The 18,496-nt window shown below is 51.8% G+C and overlaps 1 protein-coding gene across 2 annotated transcripts in view; it reads right to left on the bottom strand.

Moving 5' to 3' along the window:
- Positions 1-313: 313 nt before the first annotated feature.
- Positions 314-18,496, bottom strand: part of ARHGEF33 (Rho guanine nucleotide exchange factor 33) — a 116,673-nt gene continuing 98,490 nt past the window's right edge. For both annotated transcript variants that reach the window (XM_039912234.1, XM_039912233.1), the window contains 2 exons: positions 11,645-11,784; positions 314-1,380 (listed from right to left, as the gene is read on the bottom strand). In XM_039912234.1, the coding sequence (XP_039768168.1) occupies positions 1,251-1,380; positions 11,645-11,784 (270 nt within the window). In that variant the 3' untranslated portion in view covers positions 314-1,250. The remainder of the gene's footprint in view (positions 1,381-11,644; positions 11,785-18,496) is intronic.

Genomic DNA, 18,496 nt, shown 5'->3' on the forward strand with positions numbered 1-18,496 from the left:
AGAGGGATTCAATGTGAATAGAGAAGCAGCATGGCCTAGTAGCAAGAGCATGGGGTTGGGAGTCAGAGGTCATGGGTTCTAATCCCGGCTCCATCACTTGTCTGCTGTGTGACCTGGGGAAAGCCTCTTAACTTCCCTGTGCCTCAGTTCCCTCATCTGTAAAATGGGGATGAAGACTGTGAGCCCCATGTGGGGCGACCTGATTACCTTGTATCTACCCCAGCGCTCAGTACAGTGCTTGGCACATAGTAAGCACTTAACAAATACCATAATTACTATTATTATTATTCATTAAATGATATTTATTGCTGCGCATTGAACACTGAACTAGTACAACAAGGTTAAGAGACACAGTCCCTGCCCTCAAGGATCTTACAATCTGTCAATCCATATTCGTTCTACAGCACCATCCATCAGTGAGGACTTGGGCGTGCCAAGTGGAGGAACCAAGGGCTCTGGGCATTCTTCTACCCACAGAGTGCCAGCCCAACGCTGGCTTGAGACGTCAGCTTTTACCCTCGCTGCTTAACGGAAAGAGATGCTGCCGTCTCCTCAGGCGATTCTTCCCAGGTAAAGGTGCCGGTGGCACGCCTTTCCAATTTCTCGCCGTGCATGAAGATATAAAACAGGGCCTCTGATCTCATGCGAGTCACAAACCCTTTCCCATGCGGGCCCTCGTTCTTGGCACCAAATGGGTCGCTCCCCCGTAAGCACCCTAGGGCCCTGAGGATAAATTGGACGCCAAATGTAAAGTATTCTGAGTTTATCAGAAGAAAGACACCACATAGATACAAAGTGATCTTGCATAGTATATTGACAGGCGAGCTACGAACATAGGGTTTAACGAATAAGCCAAGTGCTTAGCAAACATCCGATTAATTTTCAGGTTTAATAGTCATATGTCCAACGTTGCATGGGAGTGAAACCTGGAGTTGGAAGGTTTTATGTTCTTACAAGCTAATGCTTTTCTAGCCTTTTAGGCACTCCTCGCTTTTTAAAAGAAGACGGTCCCGAGCAGTCTTCTCACCAGGGCTTAGTTATTGAAAGGCATAGCTTATTCACAAACTTAATCTTTATCTCTTATCAATGTCTTGCAGATCTTTAGACTACCAGCCTTCCATTAATGATTTAAAATGCAGATATAAGCTCACGCCCACAGATAGAGATCTACACACACACACACGCGCACACACACACAGAGCGTTCTCAGTCCTGATCTTACCATTTTACAATAAAACTTTCTGTATGTTTTACACAGCTGTTCCTTGGTCTAGGTCATTGGCCACAGTAAGCCGGTTTCTGAAGAGATCTTGTTTGGTAGGTGAAGGCTCCATTGAGAGACTCCCATTAGTTATTTCCCTGTATTCTGATCCACTGGACCTAAAATCTCAGCACACAGATAAAGGACAGGTTGATTTGGTTGGAATTGTTGTCAGATACCATACTTAGCCAGAGGTTTAGTAAACCTAAAACAGACCTGCGGCCTCTTAGACCGGACCCTCTTTATTCTTATATACGAAGCCAGTCCCTAGCCTGGAAGCTCGTTCTGGGTGGGGGTCGTCAGTCAGTCGTATTTATTGAGGGCTCACCGTGTGCAGAGCGCTGTACTGAACGCTTGGGAGAGTACACTATGGCAAAAAATTGACACATTCCCTGCCCACAGGGAGCTTACAGTCTAGAGGGAGAGAAGTCTGTTGTATCGAGTTCTCCCAAGCCCTCAGGACAGTGCTCCACTCAAAATAAGTGCTCAATAAATACCACTGACTGACTGATTGAAGTGAATTTTTGACCGGTGGGAAACGTAGATGAGTGACTTATAGGATGACGGATCAAATTGAGGGTAGTTAGGCCTCTTGGATGGGTTTGCCGAGAAAGCGGGTTGCCACGCGCTTCTCGGTCCCTCAGGTCAGTTGAGCACGGCAGTAAGTGGAGGGGAAATGGAGGTCGTGGTGTGGGGCCGCCTCGGGTCCAAGATGACCGACCCCCGAGCTAGCGGTTGTCCTAAGCCGGGGTCAGCTACTCTCAGACCAGGAGGACATTGGCCTATCCAGGGTTTGGATGCGTCTTTTTCCATCACAAACTCTTGCTTTGGTTTGGTTTTCGAAAAGAAAGGTTTATTGAAGATGGCCATGCATGTGTGCTACACAGGAGAGAGGGGAGAGAGAGAGAAAGAGAGGAGAGAGGGGAGTACAGCAGTCGGAACGAGGGTACACCGTATCTCGACCACACAGATGAGAAAGGACCGGCCAACTTATCAGTGATTCCAACGAGTCCAATCAGATTCCCCAAGCGGACGAGGGCGCTTTCTTCCAATCTCCCGGGGATCTGCCGCCTCCACTCCAGCTTTGAACCGTCTCGCGTATGTTGATGCCTGAGGCGGCGGCTGTCTAGAAAAAAGGCCTCTCTTGGGCCGGGCTCTCTGAACAACTGAGGCTCTGGGCGGGAAGTCGGAAAACCAGCCCTGGGACTAGAACGCGTATCGGATGCTCTCGGGCCGTCCGAGCTCCAGGTATCTCGGCTCTCACAGCTCCCACAACCCCACTGAATACGTTCTCCACAGGTCAAAACCGAGCCACTCTGTCCCCCGCGCCCAAGGCGTCACGATCTCCCCCTCGACATTTGTTACGCGCTCGATGTTCTAACGGCCCTGACCATTACCGTCAATAAGGCCATGTCCGTGGCCGGCCACAGATTACCCGCTCGGTGGCCAGATTTTGAATGTCACTTCGGGTTCTTCGAGGAGACTTAAGCTCCGGGCTTTCTGCCGCCCAAGGGTCAGGGACGCTGTTGGCGGACGTCAGATTACTAATCCCCAGTGCGGGGAAGGAAACGGGACGGGTTATTCTGCATCCCAGCATCACTGCCGTTGTGTAGCCTTTGATAGTTCCCTGGCATAATGGAATACCAGACACACTTAACTCCTCTGGATTATGAATCCTTTAATTTTTCAGATGCATCTCTAGGCCTCTCCAGCAGAGTCTAGACAGGGTAAACCTAAGAGCAGGTTAAAAACGGTCATGGAGTCTCCGTGCAACGGAACGGCACTAATGACATCCGACTTGTTTCACCAGCTGAGGTTAGGGGGCATCGAACGCTAGGGACTTTCGCCGTCGGGTTGAGGAGGCTGTGCCGACAGGGTATCTGGGGGTATTGTTTTAGGCCGGGAAGGGTTGAGGTTGCTTCTTGGATTCACCTCCTGGGCGGTCCAAGAGCCCACCTAATTGACAGCTGCTGCCCAGGGGTACTAAAGGCCTCGACCTGCCGCCTCACCCTTTCACCTTCCCGCCTGCCCCTGGAAGCCCCCTAGGGGAGCGGCGGCTGGAAGGAGCGGGGAGGGCAGAGATGGGCCTGCTGCACGTTGGGAGATACCCCAGATGCATTTAGTTGGGATTTCCAGGGGGGGTCACAAGAGGGACTGGTGCTCTCCGGCTCTAAGACCCTACCGAAGCACTGGGGACGGTGACTTCCTAGAGGGGCAGTTCTCGGCGAGGACTCGTACACGAGAATACATCTTCCCGCGTGACAAGCTTGCCCTGAATGGGTAGGCAGAGCCAGTGCCTCCCGAGCATGAAAGCCAAAGCCTCTGATTCTCTTCTTCTCTCCTGCCCCTCTGCTCTCATTGCCCTCTTAGCTGTAAATATTGCAGTCATTCAAGAGAGTCCCCCCAATCCGCATCAGCCCTTTCACTAGGAGCGAAGAGCCAAAGCCCAGCCCCCTCCTCTCTTTCCCCACATCACTCCAGGCTGCGGAAAGGCATCCCTGGGCTCTCCCCCAGCATCAGATGCCATTTTCCGACCCATCGTGGTGGCCACCCTGGAGCCAAAACCCTCCCCATTTCGATCTAGTCCGTGGGGTCGGGGAATCTTTGATTTCATCACCAGCTGTGGTCACTGGCTCTGTTCCCATTCCAGAGCCTCTCCGTCTACTTTCCTAGGCCCCATATACTTCCTTCTGTGTGCTCCACTGGCTCAGCCTGTGCCTTCCCTCCTCCCCATTCCTGTGTCCTGCCCAGTCACACAGTGTACCATCCAGTCTCCCTTCACTGCCCACAATGAGGCAGTGTACCATCCAGTCTCCCATCACTGCCCCAAAATGCCACAGAGCCCATTGCTGGACCAGTAGCTTCAGGACCCCCTTCCTTCTTTATAGTTGCACTTTGCTGAGGCACAAAAATTGTGGCTAAATCACTAACCTACTGATATTCCTCAAGGCCCAGCCTTGGTCCAGGGCCTGCCTTCAATTCATTTGAACCCCTGGGCTTTTGAGCCCATTGTTTTTTGACCCCCCGCACCTCCTCAAGCAATCTCCTGGATAATGCCAACCTTTTCCAACTCCCCAGGGTTATCATAAGCCTGTTGTGGACAGGGAATGTGTCTACCATCTCTGTTGTATTGTACTCCCCAAAGTGCTTAGTACTGTGGTCTGCCCACAGTAAACACTCGATAAATACCACTGATTGGTCGAATGATAGACGATGATCTGGGAAGGACCCGTGTCTGCCCTCGATTCCCTCTCTCGAAACTTGGGCTGGGTACAGACCCTTTCAAAAAAACGCCTGGACCGAGGTGTTGCCTATTCAAGAGCTTGGCAAAGCGAACGGAGGTGCCTGCAGCTCTCTGGGCAAGGAGATGAACCACAGCAAGCCCCAGACCTGGCCTCTTTCTCCTCTGGAGAGGAGCCTGGGAAGGTAGGATGGACACAAGTGATGGCCTGGCCTTCCGACAATCTGATCTCCTGGTGATATTTGCCAGAAAGAGTTCAAAAGACCTGGTCCTCCCGCTTTGCCAACCTGTCTGATGAACATGACAAGGTTGGGGATATCTGGCCACTGACTCAGCTACCGTCCCTTGATAAGCTCAGCCCTCCCATCTTAGCGTGGATCGTGGGCCGAACCTTGGTTTCAGAGCATCTTAAAACTGCCATTTCTAAATTGCTTTGAAAGCCTGGAAAGAGTCTTTGGTTCTTAGTGGAACCAGAGGAAACGTTATTTCCCCATGTGCATAGAAATGAGGCTTTTAGTGGTATTTGTTTAGCGCTTACTATGTGTCAAATGCTGTTTTAAGTTGTGGAGTAGTTAAAAAGTTTATCAGGTCAGACCCTGTCCCTGTCCCCAGAGCTCACCGTCTAAGTACGAGAGAGAACAGTTATCAAATCCCCATTTTAGAATTGGGGAAACGGAAGCCCAGAGAAGTGAAATGGCTTATCCAAGGTCACAGCAGAAAAGCGGCAGAGCCAAGATTAGAACCCAGGACCTCTGACTCCCAGGCCCGTGCTCTTTCCACTAGGCCATGCTGCTTTTAATGGGAAAATCGGTAAGCAGGGGGATGAGTGTTCCTGAAGACATTGGCGTAAATTAATCTTCAAACCTGGGAGTGAGATGACAAGACTCTTGATTCGTTCTGCTATAGGTATGGAGATTCTGGGCTTTCCTGGAGTAGAAACTGCTGGGCGGCTTTTTGGCTAGATGGAATTTAATCTCCAGTTGGCCCTTTTTTCATGATCCTCAGCCACTGATTATTACTTGGTCCCCCAGAAGGACAATTTTTCAAAGTTATAAAGGAAATCTCTTTCATCTCTCTGCCTGGGAAAAAGGGAGCAGTTATTCTGAAAACTAGGATGGGGTAGGAAGAAGCTCATAACCACCTCTATTAGGACTAGGAACAGGACCGAGCACTTGGGGTGGGAGGGTGGTAATGGCTTCTAGTGGGGCCAGAGGTAAGGACAGGCATTGGGACGGGCCTCAGAGAGGAAGAAGTAGGGACTGACAATGATACTGTCTCCTTCTTTCTCTGTTGGCGCCACCACCATCAGCTGCTGGCCATCACCACGTGGCCCCAGCAGTTTGGCCCCGAGCCTAAGGATCAGGTGACCCTCACGGCCGCCAGCGCCGATTTCACCCGAGGCAGATGGGGAAGGCGGGTATGACTAGCAGTTTTAGGTTGGGGCGGTTGGCCGGAAGCCAGTGGCAAAAACAGCCCCCCAGCTGTACCCAAAGAGGCCCACCCAGGTAGCGAATGTCAGAAAGTGCAGGCCGGGCTGGATAACACCTTTCCTGTCGTGCCTGAAACTCCCGCCAGAAGTGCCTCTACGGCCTGGGTGGGTTACTTCAGCCATAGCGACACGATGGCCTCTACTTCTTCCTCATCTGAAGGTTTCTCCGCCAGCCGCCCTTCCACAGAGCCGACTACCTACGGGGTTCCTCCCTAGGCCTCCCAGATTGGCACAAAACCCTAAAAAGGATGACTATTCTGCTGAAAACAGGAAATTTGTCTACCTTAGGCTGAAGAGCTCCATCACCAACTGCCCAACCCAGTAGTCTCCCGCAACTGAGCATGGGCGGGAGAGCTCCAGCAGCCTCCTTCAACCGAGCATGGGCAGGAGGACACCAACAGCCTCCTTCAACCGAGCACGGGGACAAAATGCACCAGACCAATTGAAAAAAACAGCAAAAAACTAGTACCTTTACAGCAGCATTCCCTGCAACCTAGGGCATCATCTGAGTGTAACTGAGTGCTATCTTGGTTCAGGGACCTGAAGAGATAACTGCTGTCCTGAGATTGGGACTGAAGAGGACAACAGTCCTGAGTGGCTGCTTTTGTTTTTTTGTTTTGTTTTTTAAAATACCTAAGAGGGCTGAGTGAGTGTTCCCAGACCCCAAAAAAATTGACAAAGAGGAATTGGATGAGATGAGGAAACTCATCCATCCACCCCCCCCCGATCCCTGCCACACAGCTTCTCCTTGGCCTCCCCACAATTCCCTTCCAAAGGAAAAAGGGCCTGGGGTGGGTTTCATCTAAAAGCAGGTGCTTCAGCAAACAGTCTCAGAGAGCATTGGGTTGGGCGGTTGACCAACTGAGGGCATAACCATAAACTCGTAATGAGCAAGGAGCATGCATGTTAATTCTTTTGTACTCTCCCACGTGCTTAGGGCAGTGCTCTACACCTAGTATGTGCTCAATCAATACCACTGACCGATTAATTTCCAGGTCTGAGAGAAAGGGGAGATGAGGGAGGAGGAACATTTCATCTGATGGAGAGGGACCAGAGAATGCGAGTGTGCGCACGTACTCCCATGGGGGTAGACCAATATGTTCTCCAAGGACATGGCACCAGCGTGCAAAACAGGCTCCCCCCGGTCAGCCCTCAGCCAGCCTGCCCGATCTGACATCGGCAACACATGGTCCGGCCGCTTTGGGTTGGAGTCCCCAGCTATTTTTCCTGCTGGTGAAGGAATTCAGAATTGTTTCCTTTCCAATGAACTCTGGCTCATCAGTGCAGGACAGTGGATTAGAGAGTTAAGCCAATCACTATGGAGTTGAAAAACCAATTGCTAGAAGCTAAGCACATTAGAGAAAATCCCCTGCTGTGCCTTTCTATCTCCTGGAAGGTCCTGGGCCTTCAGAACTAAGTTTCACCTTTTAAAAGTGTGAAAATGACTCTGGAATTGGAGGAAACCAGGAAAGTCCTGGGCCAGTGAAACTGCCAGCAGCCAACTGGTTCATCTCCAGAGCTGGAAGGAATTAATGACAGGCTCTATGGAGGGTCTGGGTCAGCCAAGCGGAAATCACTTCTTGAATAATAACTATGGTACTCGTTAAGAGCTTACTTTGTGCCAAGCATGGTGCTAAGCGTGGGGATAGATACAGGTTATTCAGGCTGGACATCATCCCTGTCCCACATGGGGCTCACGGTCTTAATCCCCATTTTACAGATGAGGTCTCTGAGGCCCAGAGAAATGAAGCGACTTGCCCATGGTCACGCAGTAGACATGTGGTGGAGCTGGGATTTGAGCCCAGGTCCTTCTGACTCCAACGCTTGGGCTCTATCCACTAAGCCACTCTGGTGAACTCACCAGAGATGGCACCTCACCCCTTCCTTCCTAGCCCTGCCCTTCCGAATCCTGCAGCTTTCTTGGCCTCCTGGGCTGGCTGCCCAGCTCCCCGCACCCCTCCCTACTCTATTCTAAATCCATGTGGGTAATAGTCACATTTCTTGGGGCTCCAGTGGGAAAGGCCTCACAGCTCATGCTGCTGCCGCCATCCCACTGCACCTTGCCCAGCTGTCCTCATGTCTCCCCATCAAGGCCATCGGCTCATGGGCAGGGAATGTCTGTTTATCGTTACATTGTCCTCTCCCAAGCACTTAGTACAGTGTTCCGCACACAGTAAGCGCTCAGTAAGTACGATCGAATGAGGGAATGAATGAATGAAAGTGCCCCGTGAGTGGGATAGGGAGGGGTGGGTCGGGGTGGGACCGGGTTGAGGGGGACTTGGCTGGGGGGAGGGTGGAGAGAATAGGCAGCGATGATGAGGTTCGGATCCTGGGTCTTCCTTAAAATTCTCTCCTAGCCTCCAGATCGGGCCGGTCGGCAGTGAACTCCAGCCCATTGCGGGAAGGGGATGTGTCTGTTTATTGTTGAATTGGGCTCTCCCAAGCGCTTAGAACAGTGCTCTGCACACAGTAAGCGCTCAGTTAATACCGTTGAATGAATGAATGGTGGGATAGCAGAAGGGGAGGCTCAGAAAAGGAGGAATGACTTTGGAGAGAAGGTCCAAAAGTCTTCCTCCACCTGCTTTCCTTTTCTGTTGCAGGGAATATCAGAGGCTGGGATAGGAAGGTGGGTGAAGGAGAACCTTGGACTTTATCCCCTGAAGGTCCCCTCCTCTGAGTCTCCCCTCCCCACCCTCACACCTGTTCTTGTCCATCCCTCCCAACCCACCCTGCCCCAGCCCCTTCAATATGTGTCTTGGGGTGGGGAGGAGAGGAGGGAGAATGAGGACAACCAGATATAGGAGGGCCAGGGCGGAGGTGGCGTCCATCCAATTGGAGCTGCAGAAAACAAAATAGGTTATACGGGTAGGTTTAGAAGAGAGGGTGGTGTGTGTGGGGGGTAAGTTAGGGATGTGAGGAGATGGGGATCAAGAGTCCCACATCTCCCAGGATCCCGGGGAGGGGACTGACTGAAAAGAGGACAATGTTAACTTCTGAGGGGCCCAGAGTTTGGTGGGGGGTCTAGAAAACTGTAGCCCGTTAGATGCTGCAAAATACAGCCACTTCTCCTCCCAAGCCCCCTCCCTATTCTCCAGCTGATTAGCACGGCCACTGGGAGAAGCTTGCCTAGCGACGGGAAAGATGACAGGTTTCAGTGTCCTGGCATCGGCTCTATCGCGCATTAAGCACCAAGTAGGTATGTGCACAACTCGTAACCAGTTACTGAAACTTGTCAAGTGTTCTTCCAGCCAAGTCACAACCCCTTCCCAAGGGAGGGGCAGACAAGTGCCCTTTGCCTTGACCTCTAGGTTGCTCTGGCTCCAAACCCCTGGGTTCCCACATCAATCAGTCAGTGGTATTTATTGAGTGCTTACTGTGTGTAGACCACTGTACTAAGTGCTTGAGAGAGGACAGTATAACAGAGTTCGTAGAAACAGTCCCTACCCACAATGAGCTGATGAAAGTTTCCTCAGTTTGTGAGGGCTGAAAATAGGTGCATGGGCTTGGTGAACTCTGGAGATTTTCCTGCCAAACCCAAGTGCTTCAGGCAGGCCCAGGCATATGCCCATTGGTCTACTTTAAACACCCCTGCTGAGAGCTCATGTCCCTCCAATTGACCGAGCTCCTCAAGGGCAGGAACCATGTGTATCGACCAGTGGTATTTACTGAGCACTTACGGTGTGCAGAGCCCTGTACTAAGCGCTTGGGAGAGTACATTCGCAACAGAGTAGGGAGACATGCTCCCTGCCCTCAGTGACCTAAAATTGCAACAGAGGTTTATCCCCTCCCTCAGTAAGCTAACAGTCTGGAGACGAGCTTACCAGATGAGCTATACGCTCCCAAGTGGTGCTTAGTACAGTGCTCTGCACGCAGCAAATGCTCAATAAATCCCACTGACCAGAAATAGGGTCCAGCCCTTCCTCCAGGTGGGCTCAGCCGCTGTGACAGCACCAGGCCGCTGGGCAGAGGCTTCAGGGAACAGAGCACATGGCCAGGCAGGGTAAGAGCTCTGGTCAGGTCCCAGGGTCAAGGGGCACCTATTAGAGTGGAAGGATGGAAGGAAAACCTCGTGCACACTACCACCGGAATCCCTGGAAAACACCTTGGCTTCTCTTGGCCCCGGAAGGAGCACCTTAGAGTGGGATAAGGGGAGCACTTGGGCTGGGCCCGGGCCGCTGGTCTGAGAGAGAAAGCGAAAAGGCGCCCGGGCTCGTCCCGGCTCCCCTCCCCGAGTCCCCCCGGAGTAACGGGCTGGCTAATTCCAAGCTCGCACAGGTCTGAATGATAGGATCACTGGTGGTCCCGAGGCAGAGCCAAGCAGGGGCCCGCGTGAGACACGGGGAGGGTCTCCTGGAGGGGGCTTCCACGCTGGAGTGGGCAAAGGGTGCCTGCCTTCTCATGTGGGTGATGGCCCAGGCTGACTCTAGCCTTCTGGGTTCTGAGCCAGGAGGAGATCGGGCACCGAGCTATCGGGAGGGCTTGTAGGGCCCCCGGGGTAGCCTGCTTCTAGATCTGCTGCTGCGGGGGGGCTGGCTGAGTCAGAACCCAGCACAGGAAATGGGAAAGAGGGAAGCTTAGGAGTCCGGCGGTGGGGGGTGAGCAACCATTCCCTCAATCTGTGAAGTCCAGCTAAGGGGCAGGCCAGGCAAGGGTGCCAGTGGGCTGGACTCGAGCTATCAGTGGTATTTACTGAGCACCTATTGAGTGGTAGGTACTGTAATGAGCACTTGGAAGAGTCCTGGAAACACTGACTAGGGAAGGAGGGAGGGAGCGGACATTGGTGTGACTCACCCAAGTCTGGGAGTGGGGGTGTCCTTTTTTATACTCAGTGCTCTCCATCGTCCCCCATGGAAACATCTTTGCCCGTTCAGGAGCCCTCCTCTCCCCAGCCCAACCGGGCATGTCCGCTCCAGTGGGACAGTAGGACATTTCACCCATCCATTTCCCTTCACCTCCAAAAAGCGGAAGGCTCTGTGTTTTAACTAGACTTTGGGGTCGGGCAGTCACCCCGGCGGGCTTTTTAATCTAGAGAATCTCTCTAGCAGGGGAGGTGGGGAGATGGGGGACAGGCTAAAGGCAGCTGAAGGCAGCAGGCTGTCAGCCAGGGGGATTCCAAGGCACTTATAACTCAACCCTCCATGCGATTGGGGGTGGGATTTTTTTGTCCTCGTTGGCATCACCTTGGCCTCTCGCTGGAAATGCTTGGTGCCAGCGACCCTCGCCCGTGCCGCCCGAAGGGGGGGTTTTTGGAGGAGCAGGGACCCAGTGATGCTAAGTCGCAGACTGGAGCTAAGGGTCCCCCGAGCTGGGGAGGAAGGGGGGGAAAGGGGCCCGAGGGAAGGAGCCGGCCAGGTTTCCGACTCGGGGCCCGTGAGAGGGGAAGGGAGCACGGGAGCTGCTTGGACGCCAAATGGATGAGGGGCGGCCGGTGGGGGGAGGGCGGAAGGAGGAGGAATGGGGTGGGGGTGGGGGGCAGCAGGGCGTGTTTGCGTCTGCCTGCAGGGACCCCTCTTCTCCCCGAAGCAGGTCTAGCGCTAAGGTGTGCGGCGGCTTGAGGCCAGGCTACTGGAGTATTGGGCTGTTTCGTTTCTAAACCTCAGGCTCAGCCTGGAGGGAGAAGGCTACCACGCTGGCGTGCCTAAGGGCTACTCACTTCTTTTTAAAGAGCTTGCGGAAGGAGCTGCGAAAGCCCCCTTTCTGGTCTTGCCTGGGGTTTTGGTCGCTGAATGAGGTTTGTTCACTTTCTCTCTCTTCCTTCGGGCAGAATCTGGTGGTGTCTTCTACATGTAACTCCTGAAAGCAAGAAGAGATTGTTCTTTACCTTCTTCCCTGCATTTCTCCCCTCACGGTAGAGCGGCCTTTCCCTGTCTCCTCGTCCTCCTCACCCCGACAAAATGAATCCCCGACTGAGAGCGCCTTGGGGCTCACAAGAGATCAGCGCCAGTGGAGCACGGGCCCGGAAATCAGAAGGCCGTGGGTTCTAATCCCGGCTCCGCCACTCATCTGCTGCCTGACCTTGGGTAAGTCATTTCATTCTCTGGGCCTCGGTGACCTCATCTGTAAAATGGGGATTGAGACTGTGAACCAAATGTGGGACGGGGACTGTCCCCAGTACTTATTACAGTGCCTAGCACATACTAAGCACTTGACAAATACCTTGATTATTATTATTATCATTGGTATTTATTGGGCAACCGCTATAGGGCAAGGACTGAGCACTTCCTGGGGGTAGAGGTCTGTTCTGGGCATCTGCTGGGGATGGATCATCACTCGGGGTGCCCCTTGGGGGCAAAGCACTAGTTTTGTTAGTAAATATACAAACTTATTACTGTGACTACTCCTATTATTCCTCCTACTACTATGGACTTCAGTGGCCTGGGGATAGAGGCCAACAGGGGTTGAGAGAGAGGGAGAGAGGGGTCAGGCTGGGGTGGAAAGGGTGTAATAATGATTATCATTCTTCACAATATTAATAGTAATAATAATAACTGTATTTGTTCAGTGTTATGTACTGGGCCCCATTCTGAGGACTGGGAGAGAACCCAGATAACTAGGTTGGACAGAGTCCCTGTCCCACATGGGGTTGATGGTGTAAGTTGAGAGGGAGGACCAGGGCGTGTTGGCGAGGGGACGAGAGGCTAGGGCAGGCTTGGTTCGGGTCCAGGAAGGATGGCTGGGACTGCCCCGTACTCCCCTGACCCGTTTGTGGCCGGGGAATGTGGGTATGGATTCCTGGAGCCAACCAGGACCTGCTTTGAGACAGACGCCGCAGGGATGAGAACTTCCACCCCTGCTCTCGGCAGGGCTGGCGAGCTGGGGCATTCCCCTCCCGCGGCAGATAGGGGATGGGTTTTGGGCCGCGTGGCGTGACGGGGTGGCGGAGGCGGGAGAGCGGCATCCAGTAGGGGAGGTATGGGGTCGGGTCCACCTTCACCTGGAGGTAAGGCTCATAGCCAGAAGGAACCCCCTTCCAGCGGTCCCGTAGTGGCAGGCTACTGGGAGCCTCATTGATCCCAGGACCCCAATTCCCTGGCTCAGGGCCCGAGGTTGGGGTGAGTCGGAGGCATGGTGAGCTGGATCGTCGGGCGGGCACTCAGAGTCAGACTGTAGACTCCAGACCGGAAGCTTGTTGCGGACAGGGAATTTGTTTATTGTTATATCATACTCTCTCAAGCACTTAATACAGTGCTCTGCACACACTAAGTGCTCAATAAGTATCATTGGCTGACTGACCGATTGACTGACATACACTTCGATGCCCCGACTGGAAAAGGTGGCATAGTCAGCACGGAGCGGTCTCGGACTCCTTCCCTCCCTACTTGCCCTTAAAAGACTTTACTGTCGGCTGGGAACATGGGAAGGAAATCTTTCTGGGGAACCCTTAGCCAGAGCAAGGAATGTATCTGTTATAGTGTTGTATTGTACTATCCCAAGCGCTTAGTACAGTGGTCTGCACACAGTAAGTGCTCAATAAATACAATTGAATGACTGACTGATTGTACTTTCTGCTCTGCCAATAGCTGAGAATGAGCTAGAGGTCTCTCCGCCCCAACCAAGGAAAAGCGACATCTGGGTATTCAAACCCAATTGTGCCTTTATGCTACCGGAAGTGTGGGCCGCAAGTAGGAGGCATGGCCTAAACCTTTCCTGGCCCAGTGTGACCGCATCGGTGGCCCCCCGAAATCTTTCTTCCTGACGTTCTCTGCCCACCACAAACACCTCCATCTCTCAGCCCCACAGTAGACGTTTTACTGAGCCCCTTTCCTCAAATCCGGCAAGCTTATGAACATTGATAAATGCTAAACTGTGCTCTGGGACCACTGTAAGTTGTTCTGTGTCCTTTTAGGCCTAGCCTGACCATCGGCCAGAGCCAGCTGCTTTCCTAGTGATCTTCCGTGTTAACATTGTTGTGATTAATGCTGGGTTTTTTAAATTCCAACTTCTGTATTTAGAAGAAATTTTACACAATGTTCTGTTCACTGTGTAACTGCACTCCTGCCGCATAGTCTGGTTTCTTTGTACTTTGATCTGTTGCCAGGGGATTTAACTAGATTTTGAGGCTGTAACATTTTCTACTTGGATTATCTGTTACCGATTTGTACTTTCCAAGCGCTTAGTACAGTGCTCTGCACATAGTAAGCACTCAATAAATACTATTGAATGAACTATTGAATGAGGCTGCCGAGGATAGCCAAAGGCCTCACTTTAGCGTTAGAACAAAGATGGTGTCTGTGCTACCGTCTTCTGACCCTGTCCAGGACCCCTGAGCCGGCACCATAGCTGGCTCTGAGTCTGCATCTGTACAAATGCCCAGCAGTGCCAACCTCCTCTTGAGCGAGTGGACGAAGACCTCTCGTCTACAGAGTCCTGCCTCTCTGCTTTCCCGGTCTTACCCTGCCCCTGGCATTGGCTGCTCCAAGGTAAAAGCACCGTGACCTCAATCTCTGCCGCTCGGGGAAAGCATTAAAACCAGAATTGAATCTGCAGACGGACTGGGGGGACACCTCGGGCAGGATTCATTCCTTTAAACACCTGTTTTCCTCCTGTAAAGGTGGGTCCTGGCAGCTGGTTCTCCAAGAAGCCAGGAGAGCGATCGCTGAGTCTAAGCCACTGTTTTTGAGAGGGAACGACTGCTCGCTAGCACTTTCTGGCTCCTCCCAGGGACTGTGAAGAAGCTGGCCTCTAGACTGTAAGCTCATTGTGGGCAGGGAATGGGTCTGTTATATTGTTGAAGTACTTTCCCACACAGTAAGCACTCAATAAGTACAGTTGGTTGACTGACAGAGAGGTGAGATGGAGTCCCTCCGTGATGTCAAAAGCTGGAGATGTGGGTGGGCATCATAGGGAAGGGGCAGGAAAGGGCAGGGCAGGGCAGGTGAGGTGATTTTTTTTGTTGTTGGAATCTGGGCACTTGGTAGCGAGGTCTGGCCCATCACATAACCCCGGGACTGACAATTCCTCCAACCCTAAGATCAATCTCTTCTTTCCCTTCCATATCTCCTCAGTCAGTCAATCGTATCGATTGAGCGCTTACTGTGTGCAGGGCACTTTACTAAGTGCTTGGAAGAGTAGCTCGTCCCACACATTTCCTGCCCACAATGAGCTTACGGTCTAGAGGGACTCTAGACTAAGCCTTCTCTTGAGGCTAGGCCGAAGCTAGAGTGACCGTTTGGTCTTGTCCGTCTACTCTTGAGCTGGGAGAGAAGACATATATTCAGACATATATGCACCTGCTGCTCTCTACTTAAATTCCTTTTGCTGGTAACCATTCAGTCCACGTCTCCCCTCAGAAACCTCCAGTGGTTGCCCATCCACATCCACATCAAACAGAAATTTCTCACCGTCGGCTTTAAGTCACTCAATCGGCTCTCCCCATCCTACCTACCTACACGCTTCACTCCTCTAACACCAGCCTAACCCTCCGTACCGCCATCTCGTCTATCACGTCGCCGACCCCGCGCCAACATCCTGCCTCTAGCCGGGAATGTCCTCCCCCCTCACAGTTGATCAGCCACCAATCTCTCCAGCCTCTAAAAGCCTTATTAAAGTCACATCTCCTCCAAGAGACCTTCCCTAAGTCTTCATTTCACACCCTCCTTCCTGTGTCACCTATGCATTTGGATCCGTACCCCTCAAGCTCTGGATAATCACCCCACCCTCAGCCCCACAGCACTTATATACATATCCTTATTCTCTCCCATTTTCCCCATCTCTATTCAATATCTCTTTCCTCCTCTAGACTAAGCCCAGGGTACGTGGGGAATGTGTCTCCCGACTGTGTTGATAATAATAATGGCATTTACTAAGCGCTTATGATGAGCCAAGCACTGTTCTACGTGCTGGGCAGATGCAGAATAATCAGGTCGTCCCATGTGGGGCTTGCAGTCTTAATCCCATTTTACAGACGAGGTAACGTGACTTGCCCAAGGTCACACAGCAGACAAGTGGCGGAGCTGCGATTAGAACCTATGACCATCTGACTTCCAGGCTCGTGCTCTAGCCACTACGCCGTGCTGCTTCTGGGTTCTGTTGTACTCTCCCAAGCGCTTAGTCCAGTGCTCTGCACACGAGTAGTGCTCAGTAAATATTACTGATTGATAGGTAGGGGTTGGCAGGCAGCTGTCTCTGAACTGTGTGACAAGTTTGCTGGTCATGATTGGTCTTAAGGATGTCGGGGTGGGGGCCGGACTGGAAATCAACTATTGCTAAAACTCTACAACTTGGGTAGGGTGACGTGACTCCTGTGCCCTCCATCATCTTTGTCCCTCCCAGGGTCATTTGAGCTCCAGAGAAGGGAGTGCTGCTGGCTTTTAGACTGTGAGGCCGTCATTGGGCAGGGATTGTCTCTATCTGTTGCCGAATTGTACATTCCAAGCGCTTAGTACAGTGCTCTGCACATAGTAAACCCTCAATAAATACTATTGAATAAAAGGGAGAATTGGGACTCCCCAGCAGTGTGGCCTAGTGAAAAGGGCCTGGGCCTAGGAGTCAGCAGGACCTGGGTTCTAATCCCGGCTCCTCAACATGTCTCCTGTGGGACCTTGGGCAAGTCACTCCACTTCTCTGGGTCTCAGTGACCTCATCTGTAATATGGGGATTAAGACTGTGAGCCCCATGTGGGATAGGGACTGTGTCCAACCTATGCCAGAGTTTAGTAATAATAATAATGTTGGTATTTGTTAAGTACTTGCTATGTGCAGAGCACTGTTCTAAGTGCTGGCGGAGATACAGAGTTGTCCCATGTGAGGCCCACAGTTAATCCCCATTTTACAGATGAGGTAACCGAGGCCCAGAGAAGTGAAGTGACTTGCCCACAGTCACACAGCTGACAAATGGCAGAGCTGGGATTCGAACCCATGACCTCTGACTCCCAAACCCAGACTCTTTCCACAGAGCCACACTGCTTCTCGAGTACAATGCCCGGTACATAGTAAGTGCTTAACAAATACCATTTGGAAAAAAAAACAGGTGGAGGAGCCAGCCTTGTTCTGAACCCATACCCCCGATCTCTGGGCCTTGCTAAGTAATGCTCAGTAAACCTCACAGCAGTCAGAACCCCTTGGGTTCTGGCCCCTTGGGGGGCCAGATCAGCTCTCTCACATTAAGATTCATTCATTCTTTCATTCAATTGTATAAAATAAAATAAATGGAGGTATTTGTTAAGTGCTTACTATGTGCAAAGCACTGTTTTAAGCGCTGGGAGAAACAAGGTGATCAGGTTGTATTTATTGAGCACTCACTGTATGCAAAGTACTGTACTAAGCGCTCAGGAGAATAGGATATAACAATAAAACTTCCCAGGCTGCATTATGTGGGTGCTCCCTTGATAGCCGGCTGCAGGGCTGCCCAGGGCCAGAGATCCTGGCATCAGTGGCGCCTTGAAGGTTCCAGCCCCAATCTGATTCGGAGGTTTTCCCAATTTCCAGGATGCTCTGGAAAGGGCTGAAGCAGCTTCCCAACATGACACCATCCCAGAATGCTAGATATAGACTGTAAACTCCTTTTTTAAAAATGGCATTTGTTAAGCACTTACTAGGTGCCAGGCCCTGTACTAAATGCTGGGATACATACAAGCTAATCAGGTATTTTTTTTAATGGTATTTGTTAAGTGTTTACTATATGCCAGACACTAAGTGCTTTAGTAGAAACAAGCTAATCAGGTCTCTTTTTTGTGGCATTTAAGTGTTTTACTATGTTCCAGGCACTTTACTAAGTACAGGGACAAATACAAGCTAATTGAGTCTTTTTTTTTATTGGTATTTGTTAAGTGCTTACTAAGAGCCAGGCACTGTACTAAGTGCTGGGATAGATACAAGCTAATCAGGTCTTTTTTTTATGGTATTAAGTACATACTGTGTTTCAGGCACTGTATTCAGTGCTGGCATAGATACAAGCTAATGAGGCCTTTTTTTATGGTACTTGTTAACCGTTTACTCTGTGCCAGACACACAGTTCTGAGCACTGGGGTAGAGACAGGCTAATCAGATTAGACACTGTCCCTGTCCCACATGGGGCTCACAGCCTTAATCCCCATTTTACAGATGAGGCAACCGCGGTCCAGAGAAGTGAAGTGCCTTGCCCAATCTCACAAAACAGACAAATGGTGGAGTCGGGATTAGAACCCAGGTCCTCCCGACTTCCCAGTCCGGGCTTTATCCACTAGGCCGTGCTGCTTCTCCTTATGGGCAGGGATCGCGTCTACCAGCTCTGTTGCATCGTACTCTCCCAAGCTCTTATTCCAGTGCTCTGCACAAAGTAAGCGCTCAATAAATACCCTTGACGGATGCCTCCAGGGATATCGTCCCATCCTCTTCCCAGCACGGATCCCCAGAATGGAAGCAGCAGGCTTCCTAGGTTATTCGCACCAGCCCCCGGACAGGGCCAGGATGCGCCAGAGAGCCCAAGGTGGGCTTCCGTCACCTCTCTCTCTGGAAGCAAACTAGGCCAGGCCAACCGGCCCCCTTCTGCCCCCAAGCTGGGTGCGAAGTGGAAGGGGTCTGTTAGC

The sequence above is a fragment of the Ornithorhynchus anatinus genome, chromosome 1 (genome assembly GCF_004115215.2).
Source record: "Ornithorhynchus anatinus isolate Pmale09 chromosome 1, mOrnAna1.pri.v4, whole genome shotgun sequence".
NCBI lineage: Eukaryota > Metazoa > Chordata > Mammalia > Monotremata > Ornithorhynchidae > Ornithorhynchus > Ornithorhynchus anatinus.